This window comes from Bidens hawaiensis, unplaced genomic scaffold (assembly GCF_021521415.1).
Source record: "Bidens hawaiensis isolate Kalapana, Puna unplaced genomic scaffold, B.hawaiensis_p1.1 tig00060340_1, whole genome shotgun sequence".
Lineage (NCBI taxonomy): Eukaryota > Viridiplantae > Streptophyta > Magnoliopsida > Asterales > Asteraceae > Bidens > Bidens hawaiensis.
Window position 1 is genome coordinate 1 of NW_027500891.1, and position 25,473 is coordinate 25,473.

Below are 25,473 nucleotides of genomic sequence, written 5' to 3' on the forward strand. Positions count from 1 at the left end.
ACTTGCACATCTTGTGGCATCGATCAGGAAGGGAGGAAGGAATGACAACCGGTACAGAGGTAACGGACGAAAGCCCGTCGATATCAGCATCAACATGGTTCATGGCAAGGTCAGAGGAAGAAAAAGACGGGTGGCAGAACCATGTGCGTGGAAGGAAGCTGAGGAGCGCTTCCCGCGAGTGCCAGGAGGCCCCAGCAAAGAAGGCCCCATCGTCATCAGAAGCCAGCTGGGGCACTACATCACTTCACGCACTCTTGCTGACAACGGCGCTTCGTCGACAGTGATGTACAGGCAGTTCTTTGATAAGCTGGATGATGAAGACAAACGAACGCTTGGAAAACGGTCTACGCTTCAATGAAAGGGTTTGACGGAAGTACAGAAACACCCCTGGGTATCCTATCTTTCCCCGTTACTCTTACCGATGGGAATCATTCACGCACAGAAGACGTGGATTTTGTCGTGATGAAAAAGCCACATCACACGTACGACATCCTATTCGGAAGAGACGGGATGGCAAGATTCAACGCTGTGGTATCTTCAGTCCACGGCATGATGGGATGGCCACAGCTGAGGGTGTAGCGATGATCTCTGGCATTCCCCAGGTATGCATTGCATCTGTTTCATCTAAACCCAAACCGAAAAAGGGCTAAACCAACCATCACTGAACCAGAAAAATGGGCCTTCAATGGCAAATACCCCGACCAGGCCGTTACCATTGGACCAACAATCGTTGATCCCACCCGCACCTTACTCAAACGCTTACTGCAGAAAAACGCTGACATCTTTGCGTGGGCACCAGCTGACATGACTGGGGTACCCCGAAGTAAGGCGGAGCATAAGCTCAAGTGCGATCCGGCTGTTACGCCAGTCGTACAAAAGCGCAGAGTAATGGGGCTGAACAAACTAACGCGTGTAGAACCCAAGTCAAGGAACTCCTTGACGCAGGCATCGTACGCGTTAGTAGATATCAAACATGGGTTGCAAATCCCGTAATGGTACCGAAGATAATGACAAACAATGGCGCATGTGCATAGATTTCAAAGATTTGAACAAAGCATGCCCCAAAGATTGTTATCCGTTACCAGAAATTGATCTCAAAGTGGATTCGTTGGCACCATTTCGCCTTAAATGCTTCTTGGATGCGTATAAGGGGTACCACCAAATCCACATGGCCATTGATGACCAGGACAAAACCGCATTTCGGACGCCCGATGGTACATTTTGTTATAAAATGATGCCATTCGACTTAAGAATGCAGGGTCCACGTACCAACGACTAATGGACAAAGAGTTTCATGCCCAAATCGGGAGAAACTTGGAAGTCTATATGGATGATTTGGTCATCAAAAGCCTCGAGCCAGAGGCGATGTTGAAAGACATTGAAGAAACTTTCAACACGCTCCGAAAGATAAACATGAAGCTCAACCCGAGCAAGTGTTCATTTGGGATGGAAGAAGGGAAGTTCTTGGGAGTCATTGTTACTAAAGATGGCTTTAGAGCGAACCCTGAAAAGGTCGAAGCCATTGTTAAAATGGAATCACCTACCACCATCAAACAGGCTCAGACACTGAATGGACGACTAGTCGCACTTAATCGCTTCTTGGCAAACCATGCGGATAAGTCGTTTCCATTCGTGTCAACATTGAGAAACTGCTTGAAGAAAACGCACTTCCGCTGGACACCAGAAGCGGAAGCAGCTTTTCAGGAGATTCGGTCACGCCTGATCGAACTCCCAACACTTACAGCACCACAAGCGGGAGAGGAGTTAATCCTATACCTTTCCGCAACAGATAGGGCAACCGGGGCAGTCCTGCTAGTAGAACGAAATGGCATCCAGATGCCAATCTTTTATGTTAGCCGTGTACTAACAGACGTAGAAACCCGGTACTCTACCCTCGAAAAATTAGTCTTAGCACTTATACACGCTTCACGCAGGTTAAGACGATATTTCCAGGGCCACCCAATCACCATTCTCACCAACTTCAAACTCTCAAACGTTCTAGGCAAACCCGAATTATCGGGACGTCTAGCCAAATGGGCAATTGAATTGGGAGAATATGCAATTAAGTACAAGCCAAGACCAGCCATAAAAGGCCAGGTCCTGGCCGATTTTATTGCAGAAGTCCCCGCTTCGCGGGAGAAAGAGTGCCAGGAGGAGGCTCAACCCTCCCCAGCACAGGACGTCAATGATGTCTGGCGACTCTACACTGATGGAGCGGCCAGTAACGAGGGTTCAGGCGCAGGGTTAAAATTAACCAACCCAGCAGGCCAAGAATATACTTACGCTATTCGGTTGGATTTTCCAAGTACGAATAATGAAGCCGAATATGAAGCATTCTTGGCCGGTTTGAGAATTGCGCGTAAGATGGGAGTGAAAAACTTGGAAGCCCACGTGGATTCCATGCTGGTGGCCAACCAAATAAATGGGACGTACACGGCTGTGAACGACACCATGGCCCTGTACCTCGCCCAGGCAAAAACCCTTATGCGTGATTTTAGTGATTGTAAAGTCATACACGTCAAGCGCAGCGAAAACAAATCTGCGGATGCGTTAAGCAAGCTTGCATCACTAGACTTCACCCACTTGGGAAAGGACATCCGCATTGAACTCCTCGAAGCACCATCAGTCCCGCACAAGGAAATTTGTGTCATCCAAACCAGTACAGAAACGTGGATGACACCAATAATAAATTACCTTGCAGCAGGAAGACTACCAGAGTCAAAAACACAGGCAAGAAAACTACGCTGTAAAGCACTGAATTATCAACTCGTCAATGACATCCTTTACAGGCGTAACTTTCTTGGCCCACTCTTGAGATGCGTGGACAACCAAGATGCCAACTACCTCCTTAGGGAAGTACACGAAGGCATCTGTGGGGTACACGCAGGTCCCCGCGCTGTTGTAGCCAAGCTAAACAACGCGGGATACTTTTGGCCGGGGATGCATACGGATGCACTGGCATACATCAGAAAATGCAGGTCTTGCCAGCTTTACGCACCTAACACGCATCGCCCGAAAAACGAACTGGTTCCAGTCACTTCTTCGTGGCCATTTCAGAAGTGGGCCATCGATGTGACAGGCCCATTTCCTACAGCAGCAGGAAATGTTCAGTTCCTAGTGGTAGCCATCGACTACTTCACCAAGTGGATAGAAGCAAAACCTTTAGCCCAAACAACCGCAAAGCATATCAAAAAATTTATTTGGGAATTTATAATTTGTCGTTTTGGACTTCCACAGAATTTGGTGAGCGATAACGGCACCAACTTTGCTGACAAGAAGCTACAACAGTGGCTAAAAGAACTTCAAATCACCCACACCTTTACCTCAGTGGCACACCCGCAAGGTAATGGTGAGGTGGAAAGAGCAAACAAAAGCATCGTTGATGGCATAAAGAAAAGACTCTCGGAGCACAGATCCGGCTGGGTGGACGAGCTTCCGCACGACCTTTGGGCAAACAGAACGCTGAAGAAGGCCAGTACGGGAGAAACCCCGTTCAGCCTCACTTATGGCACTGAAGCCATGGTCCCGGTCGAAATTGGTCTACCCTCACCAAGGGTCTTGAGTCAGCCAGAAGACAATGATGCGGAAAGACGGTTGGATCTTATGCTAACCGAGGAACGCAGAGACTTAGCCGCAGTGCGTGAAGAGAACTACAAACGACAAATGCAAAAGTACTACAACACGCGGGTAAAACTCTGCAACTTCAAGGAAGGAGACTACATACTGCGTAACAACGAGGCTTCAAACCAAGAGCGCTCAGGAAAGCTGGCCCCGATCTGGGAGGGGCCATACATTATCAAAGAAGTCCTGGGAAAAGGCGCATACCGGCTTGAAAGGCTCGACGGCACTCCTATCCCAAGAACATGGAATGGAGCTCAATTACGCAAATGTTATATGTAGATCAATTCCAAACTTGTAAAGAAAAGGCCTAGAGCCACTTCTAATGGAAATGATTCTCCTTACACAATGTGTTGATAGCCTTGCCTTTAACTTATGAACTTCCCATGTGCCGGTATTCACCGCACCAATGCGTGAAGAAGTAAGTCGTTGCGTGTGGAAGGCGGCAAAACCCGCATAAACACAACGCTAAAAATGTTAAAAAGTTCTAAGGAAAACCTACACGCAGGTCAGACGTAAGTTAAGTTTAGCCATCCTTGTGAGTGCAAGTGACGGTCTTACCCGCACAATCACGAACAAGGAAGCAAAACTTCAACCTATCATCTACCACGTTCAAAGGTTAACTTATACTAAATAATAAGGAAAGCCTACACGCAGGTCAGATGTAAGTCAAGTTTAGTCATCCTTGTAAGTGCAAGTGACGGTCTTACCCGCACAATCACAAACAAGGAAGCAAAACTTCAACCTATCATCTACCACGTTCAAGGGTTAACTTATTCTGAACACTTAGAAAATCTCAAGGAAAAGATAAGGAAAACTTCCACGCAGGATAAATGTAAGTTTGGCCATCCTACTAAGTGCAAGTGACGGTCTTACCCGCACAATCATGAAAGAGGAAGAAAAAATAAACTTATAATTTACCATGTCAAAAAGTTAACTTATCTAAGTACTAAAGAAATGGCCAAGTGTAAACATGCGTTAAATAAAGAAAAGGACAAACACATTCTTTATTTCAACTTGAATATTACAAACATTGCTGGGTATATACCCGCATATAAAAGAAGTAAGAGCAAATATCTACGCTAGTGGTGGAAAGGGATCTTTTGGATCATGCTTCAGGACCACTCCCACTTGGACCCGCACCATCAGCAGAGTGTGACGGTTCAAGGAAAGCTCTAAGGACAGCAAGCCCATCATCAGCAGCAGCAATTTCATTTACCTTCTCCACCACCGGATGCGGGGAAGGCAGCATAATGGTTCACTGCTTGGTCATAAATAGTTTCGGTATCCGCATTATACAGAGGGAAGTTGGAAGGCGGGACGCCTTTCTCAGCAAACCCTAGACCAAGCAGGAAGCCGGTCTGTTCCCCATCCTCATGAGAAGCGTTGAGAGCTGCGCTCATAGCATCGTCGTAAGATGTCTCTGAAAAGACCCGATGCACAACCTACAAAAAATGTACAAGTATAAGAACTATTCTACAAAGGAAAGCGTGACGACATAAAGCTAAAATACCTGAGGCAACGCTTCTCGAAGAAGCCATTCCTTGGCAGCCAGAGCTTGGGTGCAGGCGCGTTCAGCTTCGTTCTTATTAAGATTGGCGAGAAGCACATCCTTTGCGGCGGCCTCTTCAACGCCCTTAAGCTTCCGCTCGGTCTGCGCAAGCACACCCCTCTGGTCCAGGATCTCTTGAAGCTTCTTCGCATCCTCCATAGCCAAGGCATCATGAGCCTGTTGAAGAGCCTCTAACTTAGCTTTAAGTTCTTCATTCTCCAGGCGGAGAGGCTCAGCAACAGCTTCAGCCTTGGTGGCCCTCTCGGTCGCGTTCCTCGCAGTCTCCTTAGCTAGCCGAAGCTGTTCGTTAACAGCTTGGGCAGCCTTGGAGCGGGCCTCGAGTCGCGCTTGAACCTCAACCTCGAGGGCCTTGAAGGCCTTCTCCTTCTCCGCAGATACCGCGGTCAGTTTTTGGTTCTCCTCCCGGAGAACACGCGCCTGAGATATTTCTTTAACACGAGCTGCTTTCAACTTGTCGTTTTCACGACAAAGCAGCTCGACGCGTGGCTGCATCCGGGCCAGGAGAACCCGAAGCTCGTTGGTTAGCCTACCCTCCTGGTAGCTAACCATGGCTTCCCCCAACGCACCATGGGGAGCAGCGTGGCGAGCCCAGTCCACGCACTCCACAGGTGTACGAAGGGTTGTTCCTCGGCGTATGTTCCATCTTGGAACATACACTTCATTGGAATCCGACACTGCAAAAGAAACAAAGCAGTTAGGAAAAGATGATAAAAATTACATAAAGGACAAAAGAACCCTACGCACCTGTAGGGTCGATCACAGGCCGATAGCCACCGAACCCATCACCTGAACCTAAGGGAAATCCATCCAAAAGGTCAGGCAGATGGGAAGGTAGCAAAGATCGGCGAGAAGCCCCGCGCGTACCTGAAGGTCCAGCCGTCGAGGCCGATGGCGGAGGCGGCATGGTTTCCGCCGCAGTCAATGGCGGAGGCATGGTGTCCGTCGCGGACGCCGCCGAATAGTCAGCAGCAACAGTAACCGCCGGCTCGGTGAACGATGCTGTAAAAATTGCACTCACCGCCGGCGGGTGACGTCATCTCGGCTGGAACAGTCGGCTCAGAATGAGCAACTGAACCAGCGGAAGCAGGCGCAGGCGCCTGGGTCGACACCTCAGGTAGGCTGATCAAGCCTACCGTCATTGGCGGAGAGGTTGTACTCGGCCCCTCACCCTGGAATGCGCCAACATCCACACCTGCGTAAAGAAGAAAAGTGTTAAAAAGACTTGAAGATTAAACTATGAAAATAAAAGCTAAGAGTTGTACTTACAGGGTTTCTTCCGCTTGAACGTACGGACGGGCGGGGACGAACCCGATGGAGCCGGTCTCTTGATGCCGGTCACCGTGGTTGTCATTGGTTCTCCAGAGGTAACAGTCGTAGCCTCCGGAATAGTGGTCTTCTCACCACCGGGCTTCCCCCCCGCCTCTTCACTATCTGACTCAGTGTCAGATAGGAGCACTGGATCGGCTGTGGAGGCCGCCTTCTCCTTCCCTTTCCCGCCGGCAGCCCGCTTCTTCCGCACTAACGAAGGACCATCTGCGGATTCCTCAGAAGAAGACAGGGTGTAAGGAATTCCAGCAGCGGGTACAGCACTGAGGGGTGGAGGGGAGAATAACGCCTTACCTGGCCGCCGGTGGCTCAGGATCTCGTGGCCCAGCGGATAAACCTCCACAAACCGATCCGCTGTTTGCTCCAGGATGGGCAACTCGTTGTCATCAAGAGCACGAGTACCCATCCGCACAGGATCGTCAGCTTCCCGCGGGTACAGGAGCGACTCCAAATTATTCCCCTCTAAGAGAAAAGAAACAGTTAGAAGACAAACTCATATCAGCAAGAAAGACAAGACATACCATAAGGAGTAGAGTTCAAACCGTATTCGAGAAGGATGGGAACCTGAGACGCCTCCTTCCACACCCGGCTCATCCCCAGCATCACCATCCCGGACTCCGCAAACCGGTAAACCGGAGATTGGACCAGGGATATCTTCGAGAACCATTCCGCCTCCTGGTAGTTGGGGGCGTGAAGGCTCGGAATTGCTTGGCCATTTTTAAACTTCATGGCAAGGGGGACGGCGCGGGCGGATATGTAGAAGAACTCCCGCTTCCACGATCGGAGACTACGCTCGGTCGCATAAATCTTTAAACCCTTGATACGGGTTGTCAGGGTGTACCACCCCTGGATGCACCTCCAGGTATAGAAGGTCATCAGGCGGTCCACATGGGGCTCGATGCCCAGAATCCGGCACACCCACTCGAAGTGGCGAATCTTGGCGACCGCCATAGGGTGCAGCTCGGTCAAATGAACACCGTGCCTCTCAAGGACACGGTAAACAAGACAATAGATACTTCAGTAGTCACATGAAGGAATGAGCAAGGCAGGAACAATCCCGCCTAAATGAGCCAGTCTGTATGATTCTGAAAGATCTTTTGTACTATACCTACCAAGGTATGGATAGGACAGACGATCTGACCAGAACAACCCATGAGCCAATCACAGGGTGACAGCTCACCGACAACAGTGCGAGGAAGAACACCCTCTAGTACTGTTTGTCACTATTAGCCGCTGCCTACTCACCAACCCTTACTGTGGGACATGCGCAGCCTACAGTTGGTGGAATAGTGTTACTATTGGCCGTAACCTTTTCACCAACCAGCATGGCCTGCGTACAATCCACAGTAGGTGGGACGTGCATAATCTACAGTTGGTGGAATAGTGCAGCCGACTTTGTCACTGTTGGCCGTAACCTACCCACCAACCAGTATGACCTGTGCATAGTCCACTGTTGGTAGAACAGGAATACTATTCAGCCGGCTGTACCTGCTTGGAAACCTAGCTTCGGCTATAAATACTCCAACATCTTGGAATGGTAAGATCATCTGCTACCCAGTTATCTAGCAATCTCTTAATATACACTTATATTCAGAGCAATCTAGTCTGATTCTCACGCCGGAGGGTGGTCACAAGGAGGAACCCCCCCTTCTCAGTGACGAGCTTACGGTGTTTGTTTTGCAGGTCTCCTGAAGAACAGCCTTCTCAGTTAGACCTCATCCGTGGGAAACATTACTTAACCCCCAGATTATCTATAATCTGTCCAGGGTTCACTTAGTGTTTCTTCATGGTGCGTTACCATTTTGGCCTTGAACAACTAAAGGTGTCAAATTTATGACACCCAATCTGCTTGCCTTGTAACAAGGATCGCCGTTTTCTTTCCTCATTGACTCATCTAGAGAGCTATATGAGTGTTTTGCTTTCTCTGTGTAAATGTATGTAGGCATGTTCACTTTTAACAATTCACTAATGACGTCCCAAGCGTGGCCCGGGCGATCGTTAAACATCTAGTATGTCACAATAGACTATTACCCAAACCACACTATTATACGGTAAGTCTAATTTGTCAAAGTTAACCTAATAACAATCGATTAACATTCTAAACAAAGGTACGTGTAGATGATTCAAACATAAACTTCTTGTGTTTCTACATATAGAAATCAAAATTCTTAGAACCAAATCATTTATTGAAACTAAAACCTTTTTAAATTATGGTATAAAGACTTTGCCAAGTTTGAGTTGACATTCTACCCAAGTTGGGTGATTTTGTGCCTCCTTTTTTTAGTTTAATAGAATAGAATCTCTTAACAAATGATACTCTATCAAGTAAAAGGGCAATATTGTCATTGTTTAAATCAAGTTAGAGTGACGTTATCTATAACAGGTAAACACTCTGAAACCCAACAGGATAACGTTTACTTCAACCTCCCAATTCCATCATCATCATCATCATCATCATCATCATCATCACCATGCTCTCCTTCACTCTAAACCCCTCACCACCCACCACCCTCCACACCCCATTCCTACCACCCACCCATCCCTTAATCCACCACCACAAACTCCACCACCGCACCTCCATCTCCGCCATCATCCTCCCATCCTCATCATCCTCCCAACCACAACAAAAACAACTCTACCAACCCTTCCGTCCACCACCATCCGAAACACCCATCCCACCCAAATACCGCAACCTCGACATCACCCAACGCTTAGACGTCCTCACCAACCGCCTCGGCTTATGGTACGAGTACGCACCACTTATTCCACCACTCATCCAAGACGGCTTTGACCCATCAACCCTTGAGGAAATCACCGGCATCCCAGGTGCTGAGCAAAACGTACTTGTCGTTGGTGCTCAAGTCAGAGAGTCTTTGGTTCAGTCAGGTGTAGATGAAACAACCCTTGAGTTCTTTGACAAAGGTGGTGCTGAGTTGTTGTATGAGATTCGCTTGTTGACTAATAGACAACGAGCTGTTGCCGCTAAGTACATGCTTGAGAATAAGTTTGACCCGGCTAATGCGGAAACACTCGCTAGGTCGATTAAGGATTACCCGAGAAGACAAGGCGATCACGGCTGGGAGATGTTTGATTATACCATCCCTGCTGATTGTTTAGCTTTTATGTATTATCGGCAAGCGCTCGAGTATCGAGAAGCCGAGTTAAAGGTTCCTGCATTGGAGAAGGCGTTTTCGGTTGCGGTTTCGGATAAGGCGAAGGAATGGATTGGGAAGGAATTGGATGGGAAAAACGAAGGCGAAGGCGAGGGTCGGGGACGGGTTGGTGGGGTTATCGATGGGGTTAAGGTCCCGGTTGTGAGGTTAAATTTGGGGGAAATTGCGGAGGCAAATGTGGTGGCGGTTTTGCCGGTTTGTGTAGCGGAGGATAAGCGAAAAGGGGTGGAGGACGCGCCGTGGGAGTATAAGGGTAAAGGCGATTTCGGCATTGTGGAAGGGGATAAAGGGTGGAATAGATGGGTGGTGTTGCCTGCGTGGGACCCGGTGTTTAGGGTGAAGGAAGGGGGTGTGATTGTGGCGTTTCCGAATGCTCGGGGTTTGCCGTGGAGGGTGAATAGGTGGTATAAGGACGAGTCGATATTGGTGATGGTGGACCGGGGGCGGAAAGAGGTGGTTGATGATATTGGGTTCTATTTGGTGGTGATTGATGATGAGTTGAAGGTTGAAAGAGGATTGACATTGAAGGAGAAAGGTTTTGAAGAGAGTCTTGGAAGTGTGGTTATTGTTGTTAGGCCACCTAAAGAGAGTAATGATGAATTGGATGAACAGGATTGGGATTAAAACGTTAGAGCATATTTTGATGATTGGTTTTGGTTCTTTTTAAGGATGTTTTTGTCACCGGGATACTCGGAGGTTAGTATGTTGTATGTGTATTTAGTCATGTTTGTGCATCTATAATCAACATGTTCCTAAAACAATACATAGTGCCTTACAATATTCATTTCAACCAGCAACATTACATTTCAAATTGTGCTTCAACATAAAGATTTTTTATATTTTTGTTTTTGTTTTCGCAATAATTCTACTAGGAACGAATCGCACAAATGAAATATGTGATGGTTAATGTTGATCGATTGGAGAAGGAACTAAATGCAAATAAATCGAGTTTGAATGTAGGTATGATGGGACTTGGGAGATGTAAATTAACCATGTTATCATGATAATTAATAACATAGACATTGACTTATTAAAACTGTAAATGTATCAAATCCTCGTATTTGTAAATTTTGCGCAACATGTTTCAACTTGACACTTGACGTTAAAGAAAGATATAACCTTGACACTACATATTTGGCACAACAAATCACCTTGGCAGCGTAACATATTACATCTGCACCACCTCGACGTAGTGTGTGGACACATGTCCTGCTGGGATTGGCCGAATCACATACTCAGACTATCATCGCCGCCACAATCCCATAGTCGCCACCATCAAGTAGCCAACACTAATTGTTTACAGTCAAATACATTACAAATTGAATTTTAACTTCATATCCTTTTGTGATAGATTCCACTTTGACTGTTATCAATCAAATGCATTACAAACTAAATTTTATGATAAGCTTACTACTTTTAAAATTTCGTATCTTTATTATTTTATATTCGAATTCCTTAAAGCGTTCATACAATTCCTTACGAAAAAAGAAGAAAAAAAAAGGTTTCGTAAAACAAACTTCTTAAATTTTGAAACTTGTTCATACCCAATAGTTTTATTAAAGTAGCGGGAAGATCGTAACTCTACACTTGAGAAAAGTTAAAATACAAAAAAAGACAAAAATAAGAACTGTAAAAAGAATTTATAGAAAAAAAAAACCCCTTGAAAAACATAACTCAAAATATAAATAAAAAATGAAAAATTTTAAAAACTAAAATGTTTTCCCCGTCATTCTCATTCCAAAAAGAAAAAAAAAGATAAAAAAAAAAGAATGACGAAAAGACATAATGACGAAAATAAACAACAAACACAATGATAAATAAAAAAAGCCACGACAGATCATAAATATAACACAATACCGAACAAAATATAACACAATATAGAGAAAGAAAAAGGCACGATATCAACTTATAGAAAAAAGACACAACCAACGACGATAATACAAAATACAATGATGATAAAAAAAGACAATGATCTTTTTTCCTCAACGTTGTGTTTTTTTTAAACAAGGAAGACGGTGAGAACATTTTTGTCTTTTTTTAATTTTTTTTATTTTGTATTAAATTTTGAGTTATGATTTCTTTATTAATTTTTTAAAGTATTTTTACTACAAATCGTATAATTCTTGGTTTTGTCTATTTTATAAAATAACTTAATCCTTCTACATCTATCTCGAAGCTTGAAGAAATAGATATTTATCGTAGCCATACTGAGGAGTGAGAACTAGAGAGTAGAGAAGAGTGAGTTGGACTTTCAAATTATTTATTTTCATCTTGTTTGTTATATAGGCCCAATAGAGCAATAGAGAATTTCTAATTCACACGCCTTGCTAAATAAGTGTGTAACCACTAACCACCTATAAATATTATTATTCGAATTATAAAGAATGTTCGAAAATCATTCCATTCGGATTCATCGTATGTTATTCCTCGTTCCTAGTACTTATTTGATATTTTAATTACAAGTTTTAAGATTCCTATGTAGTAACTTCTTTATTCAATTCTATATATTTTTTTATAAAACTTATAAAAACTTAACTATATCTATTATTACACTGCATTATATATGTTTAGTTAGATTTATAACATAACATTTATTAAAACAATTATTTTCTTGCATCTTATAATTAATTCTTCTTCATTCATTTTGGTACAATATAATCCACATCTTTACATAATAATAACACCACAACCTTTTATTCAAGCAAACATGCAAATAAACATAAACATAAGCATAAACAAACAAACCACACCTCAAAAACACCACATTATTTCAAACCACCATCATACAAAACCACCACAAACCCCTAGCCGGAGATATCAATAGCCTTCACCTCAGGCTTCTTCTCCTCCACCTTGGGCACAGTCACCGTCAACACACCGTTCTCCATCGTCGCCTTAACGTCCTCCATCTTCGCATTCTCAGGCAACCTAAACCGCCTCAAAAACTTGCCACTACTCCTCTCAACTCTATGCCACGTGTCGTTCTTCTCCTCTTGCTCCTTACTCCTCTCTCCACTTATTTGCAACACCCTCCCATCTTCAACCTCCACCTTCACCTCTTCCTTTTTAAGCCCTGGCAAGTCCGCCTTGAACACGTGAGCCTCCGGTGTCTCTTTCCAGTCGATTCGGGCATTCGCGATTGCTGCGGTTTCCCGTGAGGGTTCACTGAGGCTGCTGGAGAGCCCGTGGAAAGGGTCCCAGACGTCGAGGGAGAATGGGTCGAATATGTTGCTTCTGCTGCCGGTGAAAAAGCTTGGAATGATAGACATGGTACTAGAAAATTAATGTGATCTAAGATTTAAGACTACTTGGTTTTGCTTGTGAATGAATATGTGTGAGTGAGAGGATAGAGAGGACGAGTGTTATTTATAGCTGAGAAGTGATGAGGTGGCTGCTACTGGAAATTGCCAACGCGATTTCTATAAACTTCTATAGCTCTCTGGATAGACAGAGAAGTGAAGCACCTTTATGTAATATTATTATTATATATAAACTTGAGTAGAGTGCCCTCGGCCGGCTGAACGTCCTCAAATGCCTAAAACTAACTAAAATGTTGAGACATTTTTCTTTTATTTTTTTTATGCGTATAGCGTTAGAGAGTATACAAGAATTATGAAATAATGATGATATGCAGTGATAATTTATATGAAACAATCCTTCTTAGCTTGTGGCCCATTAATGAGTTACTAATTCTAAAATAACTATACTTCCAAAATCTCATAATATGTAACTCTTTTTTAAGATGGAGGCCCTATAAAACTGGAGGCCTAAAGTCATCGCCTCATTTAACTTACCCACGAGACGGCCCTGAGAGTGCCATTTTCATCTTTATAATTTGACAAATAATAATGTGAATTTATACTAAAAAAGTTTATTTATTTTTATATGTACCATTCGCATTTCCTAGTTCTTGTTAATCCAAATCACTAACCCCGTTATATTTAATCGTTAAGTCAGGGGTATTTTCACTTTTTATTTATTATAATACTTATTTCAGTAAACTGCGGTTTTTGTTCATGTGGTTTGTAAATCTGCGGTTTTAGTTCAGTATTTTCAAATTTACAATTTCTTCCATATGGCCGGTTTGGTTGCTTGTTTCTCGTTTACTTGTTTATTTACTTCCTTAGTTTAATATTAGTTTAGAAACCCCTTAAAACATTAATAATAAATAGTCGTGTCGTAAGTCGAGCCTAATTAGTTAATTTACGTAATTTATAAAGTTCTGTGAGTTCGATTTCCGGACTTACTTAGCTTTAGTACAATTGATCGGTTCACTTGCGATGTTTTGTTTAGTTGAGTCTTAAGTATAGTCTTTATTACTTGTTTAATTTAGTTGATATTTGATTGACTGTTTTTAGCACATCATACATATACGTAATATCGTGACTGACTTTTTTTATTATTCTTTAAAGTATAAGAATGTTGGAAGGAAAAAAAATAATTTTTTAAACTAAGTTTTTATAATTAAGAGGAATTTCCGCCATGAAACGTTGAATTGAATGACATTTCTTAATTATATATTCCATTAAAGAAATAAAAATGTATAACATCGTGACTATGAAATTGCTAGCTAACGCAGAAACTTAGAATGACGAAATATAATTAACAAGAGACTCAATTGATTCAGTCGAAGAGCCACCTTTTATTATAGAAACATTCACCTTTTGTTTCCAAGCTCCAGCTCTCTCTCTAATCTCTTTCCCTTCTTCATACACCAATACTCTTCTTATGGCACTTGAAATCTCTTCTCTTTGTAACCCATTCTCTAAATATACCCCTATCCTTAAAACTTCACTAATATATCTTGCATCTAGCGGTTGATCACCCAAAAAAGGTGAACAAATCATAGCAACGCCTTCGCAAACACTCTCCAACGTCGAGTTCCATCCACCATGTGTCCAAAACGCACCTGTTGCTTCATGAGCTAGCACTTCTTGTTGAGGAGCCCATTCCACAACACGCCCCTTTTCCCCCGGGAACCCATCAGGCAATGACTCAAGCCATGTTGAAGTTGAACCGGTTACAAGCCCAGGTCGGACCACCCATAAAAAAGGTTGCTTGCTATTGACCAACCCATGAGCTATTTCCAAGTACTCTTCCTCCTTCACTTGACTTATGCTACCAAAACTAACAAACAATACAGACTTGGGTAGTTGCTGGTCTAACCAAGAAAAAACGGTTCGATCTTGTTCTAGTAAGCTGCTAGACGAAGCACCAAAATACTTGGGGAATGGAAACAAGAAACGTGGTATCGGGAAAACATGTTGAACCCTTTCGAGCTCGGCTTCTTCAAGTTCTTTGAATGAGTTCCAAATGATTCCTGATGATGCCTTTGCTTGTTTAACCATGCCACTTATCAACTCCGCGTATGGATCTTTATTGCTTTTTATACCGATCTTTAAGATGTCTTTCACTTTTAGTAAAGGAAACTCCTCCACTTGTTCTTCCAAATCTTAAAACCATCCAAATAAAAGGGGAAATCATAGTCAAAAGACAAAAATATGCCATTTCATATTACTATATTAGAATATCTACTCCTTCAAGACCTACTGTTAACCTCTAGTTCGTTTCAAATTATAAAAAGACTATTGGATTATTTAATAAAATTTGAGGAACTTAAAGAAATCATCATTATTATTACTTTTAAATAACTTTAGTGGAATTCATAGAAAACTTGGTTAATACTAGATAGGGTGAAACCCGAACCTGATTGGAAATTTTTAAAACTGACATAAATGAGACGGGTAATACCCAATCTATTTGGGTTTGAGATGAGTTTGGGATTAATTTTAATTTTTTTTTCGTGTGTTTGGGACGGGTTTGAAATTAGTTTTGAATTTTTTGACTGGTTTGACTTGTAATATGCCCGATTAACTAACCTAATTACCCGATAACATTGACCCATTTACCTGATTATATACCTGATGTACCCGTCATAACTTTCTTTTATATATATTTTTTAAATATATATGTATCTAGTCTCTGATCTAATGGCATATTGGCCTTTCTGTATATTTATCACGCTCACGTCTCAATTTTTCCACGATTCCAATTACATAATTAATGTTCATGTTAACTCATCTTGATCGATGATAATTAAACAATTGAAACTGTTGAACCAGATGACTAAGTGAACTAGTGTGCTATTTATTAATTAATTTTACAAACAAACTGGATTAATTAAAATATATATTAGGAATATATTTTTTTTTTTACCAATTCAAAGATCAAAACTATTCTAAATTGTTTGTGTAAGCATACATAGTGACCTTTTTGGGCAGGACACCGACAAGTATTTTGTCAAAACCCGAAACTAAAAAACCCGAAATCTGACGGATTTAAGACGGGCTTTGATAATTGGTTATGGGTTTGGTAATACCTAAACCTGTCCTAAACCCGACTTATTGCCAACCCTACTCTTGGGTGAAGTTTTCATCTTTAAAATCAGTCCTATATGTTAACTTATCCGATCATTAATTATAAGCATTCTAGTAACAAAAAATAAAAAAACGAAATAGAGATTAGTTATGAGCGAACTTACGGGTATGGTCAAGTGCGAAGTAACCACGATCATCAAGAAGGGGTATTGAAGAATAAACAATAGTACTATACACGCTAGTCGTCCTCAAAACAAGCCTTGGGAGGTTAAGGCTATCGGCTACCGATTGCGTGAAGTGCCAAAGCGCATCAGTGATCAAACACGACACCGGTTCATCTTTCCTCAAAGCTAACAACCGTTCAAGCTCAACACGTAGTTCATCTGCACCCTCTTGTTTGAAGATGAACTTATGAGCAAATTCAACCAATGATAATTTGGAAAAATGTTCATTTTCAGGACAGTTGTCGAGGACGGATACGAAAGTGAAGTGAGGATAGTTAAGAGATTCTGGGGGTGTTAAAGTTAGTGTGAAGGATAGTGATACTGAAGCCTTTTGAGTAAAGTAGATTTGCAAGCTGAAGCATCGGGTTTATGTGACCTTGAAGTGGTAACGGAAATATTATTATTCTCCTGTGCCGGCGAACTGCGGGTTCCGGTTGGTTCTCCATGGTGATTGACAAATGTTTTTGGCAGATCTGGTTGTAGTCTTGTAACAAAATATAGAGGGCAGTGATTGTTAAATGATATGATGCCAATTGACAGTATACAAAAGTTTAAATTATTGAGATATTTAGAGAGGAAAATTTTTGTCAAACGAAACGATCACATCTATTATTTCTTGAAAGCTAACGATCTCAACGACTATATTTAAAACGACCAGATTATAAGCACACCAACTTAGACCACATTTTTATGTATTTTATAATTAGAAAATTTGTAGGATTAAATTAGACAAGTTTTACGACACTACAAGGGCGGGAGAGTCATGGCAACTCCAAGAAGATGTCACATGATAGTGATCTCACGTACCTAAAGATGGGGCGGTGTTCTTGTGCGGCATTGTTTTGTCATTCATCGTCGCCTTAACCATGTCGCTTCTCTTCCTGCTTTCACTCCTCGATCTTATTGTGTTTGTCGACTAATATATTTTTATATAAGAATCCTAAATCTCGCTAATCTATAAGAGCAACTCTCATGCTAAAACTGAGACATTCATAGACGTGCCACATCAGCTTCTATATTGGATTTTAATTAATCATTTTAAACTTGAAAACACTTACTTTCTTTTCAATACCATGTTATTTCTTCAAGCTTAATTTAATTTCTATATTATTAACTACTCTTCACATTAATTTTTATCAACAAAGTACTTCTATAAACCATCCTTTCTAAAATTCGTATTAACATTTACAACTAAAACATCAACAAGAAGAAGTTGTCTCTTATAAGATCGTAAGAGCCACATACGGGCCATATGACTTTCATATGATTGTATAAGCCATATAACATATCCTTGAAAATGCCATATGTTTAGGGATACCATACGGGTATATACTTCATATACAACAAAGATGAGGCCGTTCTTTTTAAGGGAGAAAAACCCAATTTTTCTCGGTTTGACAAGTCTCTAGGGATAAAAATCGGTCTAAAAAACTTTATAAGTGGTCTTTTTTGGATATGATATTCAATCTACAAAGAGTGTTGTTAAAACAAATAGAAATTGATATTCGGTCTCTAATAATCGACGGATATTCTACTGTTTGAGAAAATATATAAAGTTTGAAAATCAGTCCTAACATTTCATGCACTAGAACATATTGAAAAATGATAGCCTCGAACATCTTTTATATACAAAATGATTTAGTACTGATTTTCGGTCATTTGTAATCTCTATTCAACCATTATTGACTAAATAAAATAGATGAACAAGAAAAGGGGATCAAAGGAAAAAAGGAATTGAAGAGTAAGAGGCAAGATAAAAAAGTGAAAATTATATATTGATTGTGTATCTACAAAAGTTATCTTTTGGTATCTTAAAAGAAACCAACAAATATGAGAAATACAAATTAAAGTTTTTTTTAATTATATTAGTTTATAATCATCATTATTATTGTTATAAACATTGCAAACAACAATAGAAAATACATTAGTGTGCATGGTGTGTGCGTTTAGTGATAAAACATTAAATATTTTATTAATGAGTAACTATGATTTTCATCTATTTGGTTTGTTTAAATTTATTATTTAGTCCAAAAGTTTAAAACTTGTTATTTCCGTTCATAAGATTTCAATTTCATTGCAAATTTTTGTCCTATTCGTTAACATGTTTCCGGTTGAAATAGCAAATTTTAACAAAGCACATGGACAAAAGACACAATGAAAACGAAACCTTATGGACAAAAATTGCAACATAAATGAAACTTTAGGGACAAAAATAGAAAATTTTAAACTTTTATATTGAAATAACAAATTTAAACAAATAACAAGGACGAAAATCGCAGTTCTCTATTTTATATTTTATAATTGTTGAAACGGAGGCCCAAGGACTACTAGATTAGCAAGGTTTCGCGTCGGACGATGGGTAAGCTACCGGACTTAAACCTGCTAAGATGAAGAACACCGTTAGTTTTAACACAAGATAAAGACCACCAATGTGAAAATAAGTAACGTGTGCGTTGAAAGTATGAAAATGAGGAGTGAATGAATCCTTAACCTACTTTTTGGCAAGTGCTTATAGTTGTGATGTGGTTGGTATTATATTATGAAATTTTGTTGTTTGTTGAAAAAAATAATATATTATTAACCGTACGTGTTTAATAGCGTATAAAAGTATATTTAAAACATTAAACGACTATCAATCACATGTTATACATCAACCACGTACTATGTTAAGTATAATCATCTACTATTCTTTTTTTTCATTTAAGAAATTAACCTCCCTTTAAGAAAGAAGTCACGCTCTACTGCCTCACATATGGTTAAAGGTCAAGAAGTTCAAACCAATGTTCCGTAAAGTTAAAGTTAAGATCGATCTGCTGATTCTCAAAGATAAAACTTCAACTAGGGCTGTCACTTTTACCCGAAACCCAATCCGAGAAAACACGTACCCGAACCCAAACTAACCCGACCCGAAAAACTTGAACTCGAGAAAAGACTAACCCGAACCCGAACCGAAGTAATTCGGGTTGGTTCTCGGGTTTGATTTATAAGTTTCGGGTCAACCCGAATAACCCGAATAAACTTTTAGTTTTGAAATTAAATATATTTTTAGGTATAACAGGCTTAGTCTTAGCCATTAAAGTTATCAGAATTTGGTCATAATCGATTGTTGTCATTACAACTATTATAGATCCATTGTTTATTGCTAATTTATGTTTTTAGTTTATTACTAATAGCAACTGTTATCGAACAACCAAATCACGCCCGATAGAAGACAATTATGGTTCGAGTTATTTTTACTCTTCTTTTGAATTGCTTTATCAAGTTATGCTGATTTATTATTTGATTAGCTTTTGAACCCGTGATTACACGGGATTTGTCAAATGACCGAAATTTAGGTATTTAATCATATGTAATTTAGGGGTTTTCTTTTGAATTTAGAGATTACTTTTAATATTATCAGACACTTTAAATGTTACATATTTAAATTATAGATTTTCTTAATATTAAAGTAATGTTTCAGTATAACATAAAATCATGTATTGGTACCTAAATATATTAAAAATGTTTTATATGATCAATACGAATGTAAGTTAAATAATGTTTTACAAATTGTAAGATTATAAATATTGTATTTATTCAACGAAATTTGATGTACACACGTAACTAAATATCTATTATACGATAATGGTTCGTAAATCATTATTTAACTTATTTAATAATTCACTGTTTGATTTTAAACTTATTATATATATTTAATGGTTTATGGTTTATATGTTTTTTTAAAAATTATGGTAAAACTTTATATATCTAGTAGTGAAATTAGATTTAATGGGTTAGTAAAAGTTAATATGATTTAAATTACATTAAATACCTTTTCATATAGTTACAACTAATGAGTCATACCAATTAAACACATGACCCATGGATAGCTTGGTTTAAAGAGAATAAAGATTAGAAAAGATTGAATGTGGTTAAGACACATCATCATTATTATTTTTGTTTATTAGTATAGGTAGATAGGTAAATAATGGTAAAACTTTATATATCTAGTAGTGAAAATATATTTAACGGGTTAGTAAAAGTTATTATGATTTAAATTACATTTAAACACCTTTTCATATAGTTACAACTAATGAGTCATACCAATTAAACACATGACCCATGGATAGCTTGGATTAAGGAGAATGAAGATTAGAAAATATTGAATGTGGTTAGGACACATCATCATTATTATTTTTGTTTATTAGTATAGGTAGATAGGTAGATTATGGTAAAACTTTATATATCTAGTAGTGAAATTAGATTTAATGGGTTAGTAAAAGTTATTATGATTTAAATTACATTAAATACCTTTTCATATGGTTACAACTAAGAGTCATACCAATTAAACACATGACCCATGAATAGCTTGGATTAAGGAGAATAAAGATTAGAAAAGATTGAATGTGGTTAAGACACATTATCATTATTATTTTTGTTTATTAGTATAGGTAGATTATTTGCTTACGAGCAAAGAATAATATGTTGTTTTAATTTTAGCATTTTTTTTGTTTTTGTTTTTTGGTTTGTTTTCTAGGATACTCAAAACCCGATCAACCCAACCCCAAAAAACCCGAACCCGAAAAACCCGTGAGAGATTCGGATTGGATTTCGGGTCAAGATTTAAAACTTTGAAACCCGAAAAACCCGAAACCCGAAGAAGACCCCTAACTCCAACCAACTTATTCATTGTTCTTAATTATTCCATTCGAACAACTTCAGTTCCAAATAGGCATACTTTGACATTTTATATTCTTTTGCAAAAATAATTTTTGTATATTACAGTGATGATATATAAGCAACTAAGCTCTTTAATGATTCATTAGAAGAGCCGCCTTCATCTAGCGAAAGGTTTACCTTCTCCTTAAGACGGATTAATCTTTTACGCATTTCTTCTCCTTCTTTGTCCATCATTATTCTTTCGATTGCCTTCGCAATTCCCACCCTCTTAAACCCATCCTCCAACAAAATACCTATTTTCCAAACATCACTCACGTATCTTGCAATTATTGGTTGGTCAACGTAACAAGGCGAACAAATCATGGGAACTCCTTCACATATACCTTCCAATGTTGAATTCCATCCGTTATGAGTCCAAAAACACGATGTTGCTGAATGTAGGGATGGCAATGGGTCGGGTCTGGGACGGGTCTAGGTATTCCCAGACCCGAACCCGATTATAAAAACCCGTCCCAGACCCGTCGGGTTCTTATCGGGTAATTACCCATCGGGTATCGGGTAACCCGCGGGTTTCGGGCATACCCGTCGGGAACACCCAAATTAAACCCATCGGGTTTCTATCGGGTTTGACAATACAAATATATATATATATATATATATATATATATATATATATATATATATATATATAACAGAATAATATTAAACTTTTCAAATGTTACGATGACCGGTTATCAGAACTAACAAAAGCAAACATATATATATATATATATATTAATTTTTAATATTATTATATACTAAACATATATATAACAAATATATAAAAAAAAAAATTATGCCGGGTATATTGGGTATATAATCGGGTAAATGGGTCAATGTTATCGGGTAATCGGGTCGGGTAACCGGGTATTTTATAAATCCCAAACCCGTCCCAGACCTGCGAAAAATTTCGAAACTAATCCCAAACCCGTCGCAAACCCTAATAGGACGGGTAATACCCGTCCCAATTATGTCGGGTTTCGGGTATTCCAATCGGGTCAGGGTTTAACTGCCATCCCTAGCTGGATGAGCTAGTACTTCTTGTTGAGGACGCCATTTCACTATGCGTCCCCTATCACCCACACTTTCTATGAACTTTCCAGACAATGACTCTATCCATTCTGAACCAAGTACAATCCCTGGTCGAACCACCCACAAGAATGGTGAACTCGTATTTGCCAACCCATAGGCCACTTCTTGAAACTCTAGATCCGTAATACGTGCAACACTCCCAAACTTGTGTATATAACAGACTTGGGAGGTTGTGTGTCTAGCCATGATAGAATGTCCCAGTCTTGTTTAATCAAATTACTTAAAGATGCCGGGAAATACTTGTGAAACGGACCAAAAATGAAGCTGGGAACTTGAAAATCTTGGTTCAGGTTCTTCGAGTTCTTTAATAGTGTTCCATATAAGCCCGGATGACGCCTTCATCTGTTTAAGCACGTTGGACACAAGTTCCCCGTAACCTTCAGGGTTAATCGCTATCTTTAACATATCTTTGCCTTTTAATAATGGATACTCAGGCACCAATGCTTCGTAACTAGGATCTGCAAATGAAAAATTAGGTGTGTATAAGTACGTTATCTTTTGTTAACATAATAAATATGAACATAATTTAATAATTTAATTAGTATGCATCATAGCATAGTGGCCTATAAAAAATATCACGAACACTATTTCATGCTTTAGCATATATTTTAAAGGAAATACAATATGATTCTCCACCATTGAGTTATTTTAAAATTCAATTATTGTTGTTAATGGTTCCAAAAAAATAATTAATCAACTATTGTTCACGCATCCACTTTCCACATCACGGACATAGAGCTAACAATTTATCTCGGGATCCATTAATATAAAATAAGCACGTTAATAATACTGGGAAAATTAACATACAAATGAAATTAACGTATAATTTGTGAGAAATTTATAAAGTAATCATATATACAAGTAGGTTAATTATATAATTACATTAATGATGTAATTACATAATTACTCCACTTGATTCTCATAATTATCATGTTAATTTCATTAGTATTTGATTCAAACCCAATAACACGAGTAAAAATATGTCTAAACGAACAAGGTTAACCTGTTTAACCCGTATAACAATATGAAACGGACCTTGCTTGGTAAGGTTGAATCGGCCCTCCTTGGAAAAGGGTACAGCGCCATAACCAATGGCGCACCCAAGACTGCTGGTCCGGAGCACCATCCGGATCAGCTTCAACTCATCCGCAACGCCTTGCGTGAAGTAAAACATGGCATCCGAGATTAAACAAGCAACGGGTTCCTCATCCAATAATTGAACCAGACACTCCCTAAACGGATCTTCACAGCTTCTATTGAGGTACTTAACGTAAAAGCTAGGATCTCGATTGGTCGACCGCAGGTGGTCAACCTCGGAAAACCGGTCGTTGATGGACCGGAAACGGAAGTGAGGATAGCTTGTATGATCTGGAGAGTTGAATTGGGTGTGTATGATGGTTATATTAAAGCCTTGGGTGTGAAATATGTTTGCAAGCTGAAACATGGGATTGATGTGGCCTTGGAAAGGTAGCGCAAATAATATTATTCTCCGGCGAGTTTCAGGAGACTGGAGAGTGTACTTTTTCACATCCATGACTAGGTGTTTGTGTTGTGAAGAAACACTAACCGGACCCCGGACAGATTACTGGTAACCTGGGGGTTGGAGAGATGTTTCCCACGAGGGGTTAGACCCTTGGAAGATGGTTCTTCTGATAACCTGCAAAACAGACACCGTGAGCTCGTCACTGAGAAGGGGGGGGGGTTCCTCCTTGTGACCACCCTCCGGCGTGAGAATCAGACTAGATTGCTCTTTAAATATAAAAGTATATTAAGAGATTGCTAGAGCAGATATCAGGTATATTATGATGATAATGTAGTAAGATAGGATAAGATGAGATGGTCATACCATTTGTGGTATTTATAGCCGAAGGTAGGTTTCCAAAGAGGTATGGCCGGCTGCAACAGTGTTCCTGTTCTACCAACAGTAGCCTACGCACGTGCCCTGCTGGTAGTTGGTGGGTAGGTAGCGGCTGACAGCGATCAGGCCTGCTGTATACTATTCCTTTTCCACCAACTGACGGCTACGCACGTGGTATGGCAGTAGTTGGTGAGTAGGCAGCGGCTAATAGTGACATACAGTGCAGGAGCATGCTGCTCGCCATACTGTTGTCAATAAGCTGTCGTATCTTTAGTCAGATCTTTTTCCCATACCTCGTCAGGTACAGTACAGAAGATCTTCCTGTATCGTACGGACTGGCTTATTTGGGCGGGAGTATTCCCCCTCCCGCCCTTGTGCGGGATTGTTCCCGGCTTCGCTCATTCCTTCAGGTGACACTGAGTGTTTGAGAGCTAAGTGCCTTGTGCGTGTAGCCTTGCTGCGCGGGTGGCCTTCCCTGATGGCTTGTATCCGAGGCTGCGGGAACAGGCGGAGTCCTTCACCATCGGGAGGCATTTCCTGCGGGACCAGCTTGCGTACTGCGCGTAAGGACGTCACATCTCTGAGCATGGTTGGTCCTGCGGATCCAGTTGGTTTCTGCGCAGACGTCCCTCTTTTAGGTGAGTCTTGCGGGTCCAACTGGGCTTTGCTGGGACCTACCTCTTCAAGTCCCCCCAGTCCAATGTTCTTCTCATGAGTGTTTAATAAAGTGAGGTGAACTTTTGGACTTAAGCAGAGGGTTTTGAAAAGGGTTTTTCTAAGGTTTTCCATGGGGATTCTTCCCGCGGAAGTCCTTGTCACTTGCAGAAATGCCCGAGTTTCCTGCTTGGTCTTTGGGTATGATGCGGGTAGGCTGTAATCTCCTCGCACGTCAGGAGCGTTGAGTCCCACTTGTGTGGGTTCTCCTTGAGGTTTTGATGGTTTTGAACATAGTGATCAATTATGTTAAGACCACCAATTCCATCCTGGAGCTTCGAACAACGTAGTTCTCGACGTTCCCGCTATGCGGGGATGTTATTTCCGTTTCCGCAAGCATTGCCCAGAAGATCCTTCTTGGTTTCAATTCCCAGCGGAGTGCTAGGTATGTGAAGGGTTTTGCCTTAACACTGTACCAGCGCTCGTCTTACGGTTACTTTACTTCCAAGGTATTCCTGGCGTCAATTCCCTGCGGGTGCTAGGTATGTGAAGGGTTTTGCCTTTACACTGTACCCGCACCCGTCTTATAGTTACTTGGTTGCCGAGGAATATTTGGCTTCAATTCCCTGCGGGTGCTAGGTATGTGAAGGGTTTTGCCTTAACACTGTACCCGCATCCGTCTTACGGTTCCTTGTTCGCCAAGGTTTACTTGGCTTCAATTCCCTGCGGGTGCTAGGTATGTGAAGGGTTTTGCCTTTACACTGTACCGGCATCCGTCTTACGGTTACTTGTTTGCCAAGGTAAGGGGTATTTTCCCGCTTACTTTTTAATATTTTTAAATTTTGAATTTTGAAATTTGAAAGGTTGGTGGAAAGATAGG

General features: G+C 40.6%; 1 protein-coding gene and 3 pseudogenes across 3 annotated transcripts; 1 reads left to right on the forward strand and 3 right to left on the reverse strand.

Moving 5' to 3' along the window:
• The first annotated feature begins 8,985 nt into the window (after positions 1-8,985).
• Positions 8,986-10,538, forward strand: LOC143603030 (rubisco accumulation factor 1.1, chloroplastic pseudogene; annotated as a pseudogene).
• Positions 10,539-12,363: 1,825 nt separating this feature from the next.
• Positions 12,364-12,988, reverse strand: LOC143603032 (17.6 kDa class I heat shock protein-like). The gene has a single exon (XM_077079962.1). The coding sequence runs from the start codon at positions 12,957-12,959 to the stop codon at positions 12,495-12,497; it is 465 nt and encodes a 154-aa protein (XP_076936077.1). The 5' UTR covers positions 12,960-12,988; the 3' UTR covers positions 12,364-12,494.
• Positions 12,989-14,273: 1,285 nt separating this feature from the next.
• On the reverse strand, positions 14,274-16,843 carry LOC143603031 (UDP-glycosyltransferase 76G1-like; annotated as a pseudogene). Its single transcript, XR_013147974.1, has 2 exons — positions 16,232-16,843; positions 14,274-15,142 (listed from the first exon to the last, which is right to left on the reverse strand). The product of XR_013147974.1 is annotated as a UDP-glycosyltransferase 76G1-like (transcript).
• Positions 16,844-21,049: 4,206 nt separating this feature from the next.
• Positions 21,050-23,615, reverse strand: LOC143603033 (UDP-glycosyltransferase 76B1-like; annotated as a pseudogene). Its single transcript, XR_013147976.1, has 3 exons — positions 23,117-23,615; positions 22,000-22,539; positions 21,050-21,381 (listed from the first exon to the last, which is right to left on the reverse strand). The product of XR_013147976.1 is annotated as a UDP-glycosyltransferase 76B1-like (transcript).
• Between the last annotated feature and the right edge of the window lie 1,858 nt (positions 23,616-25,473).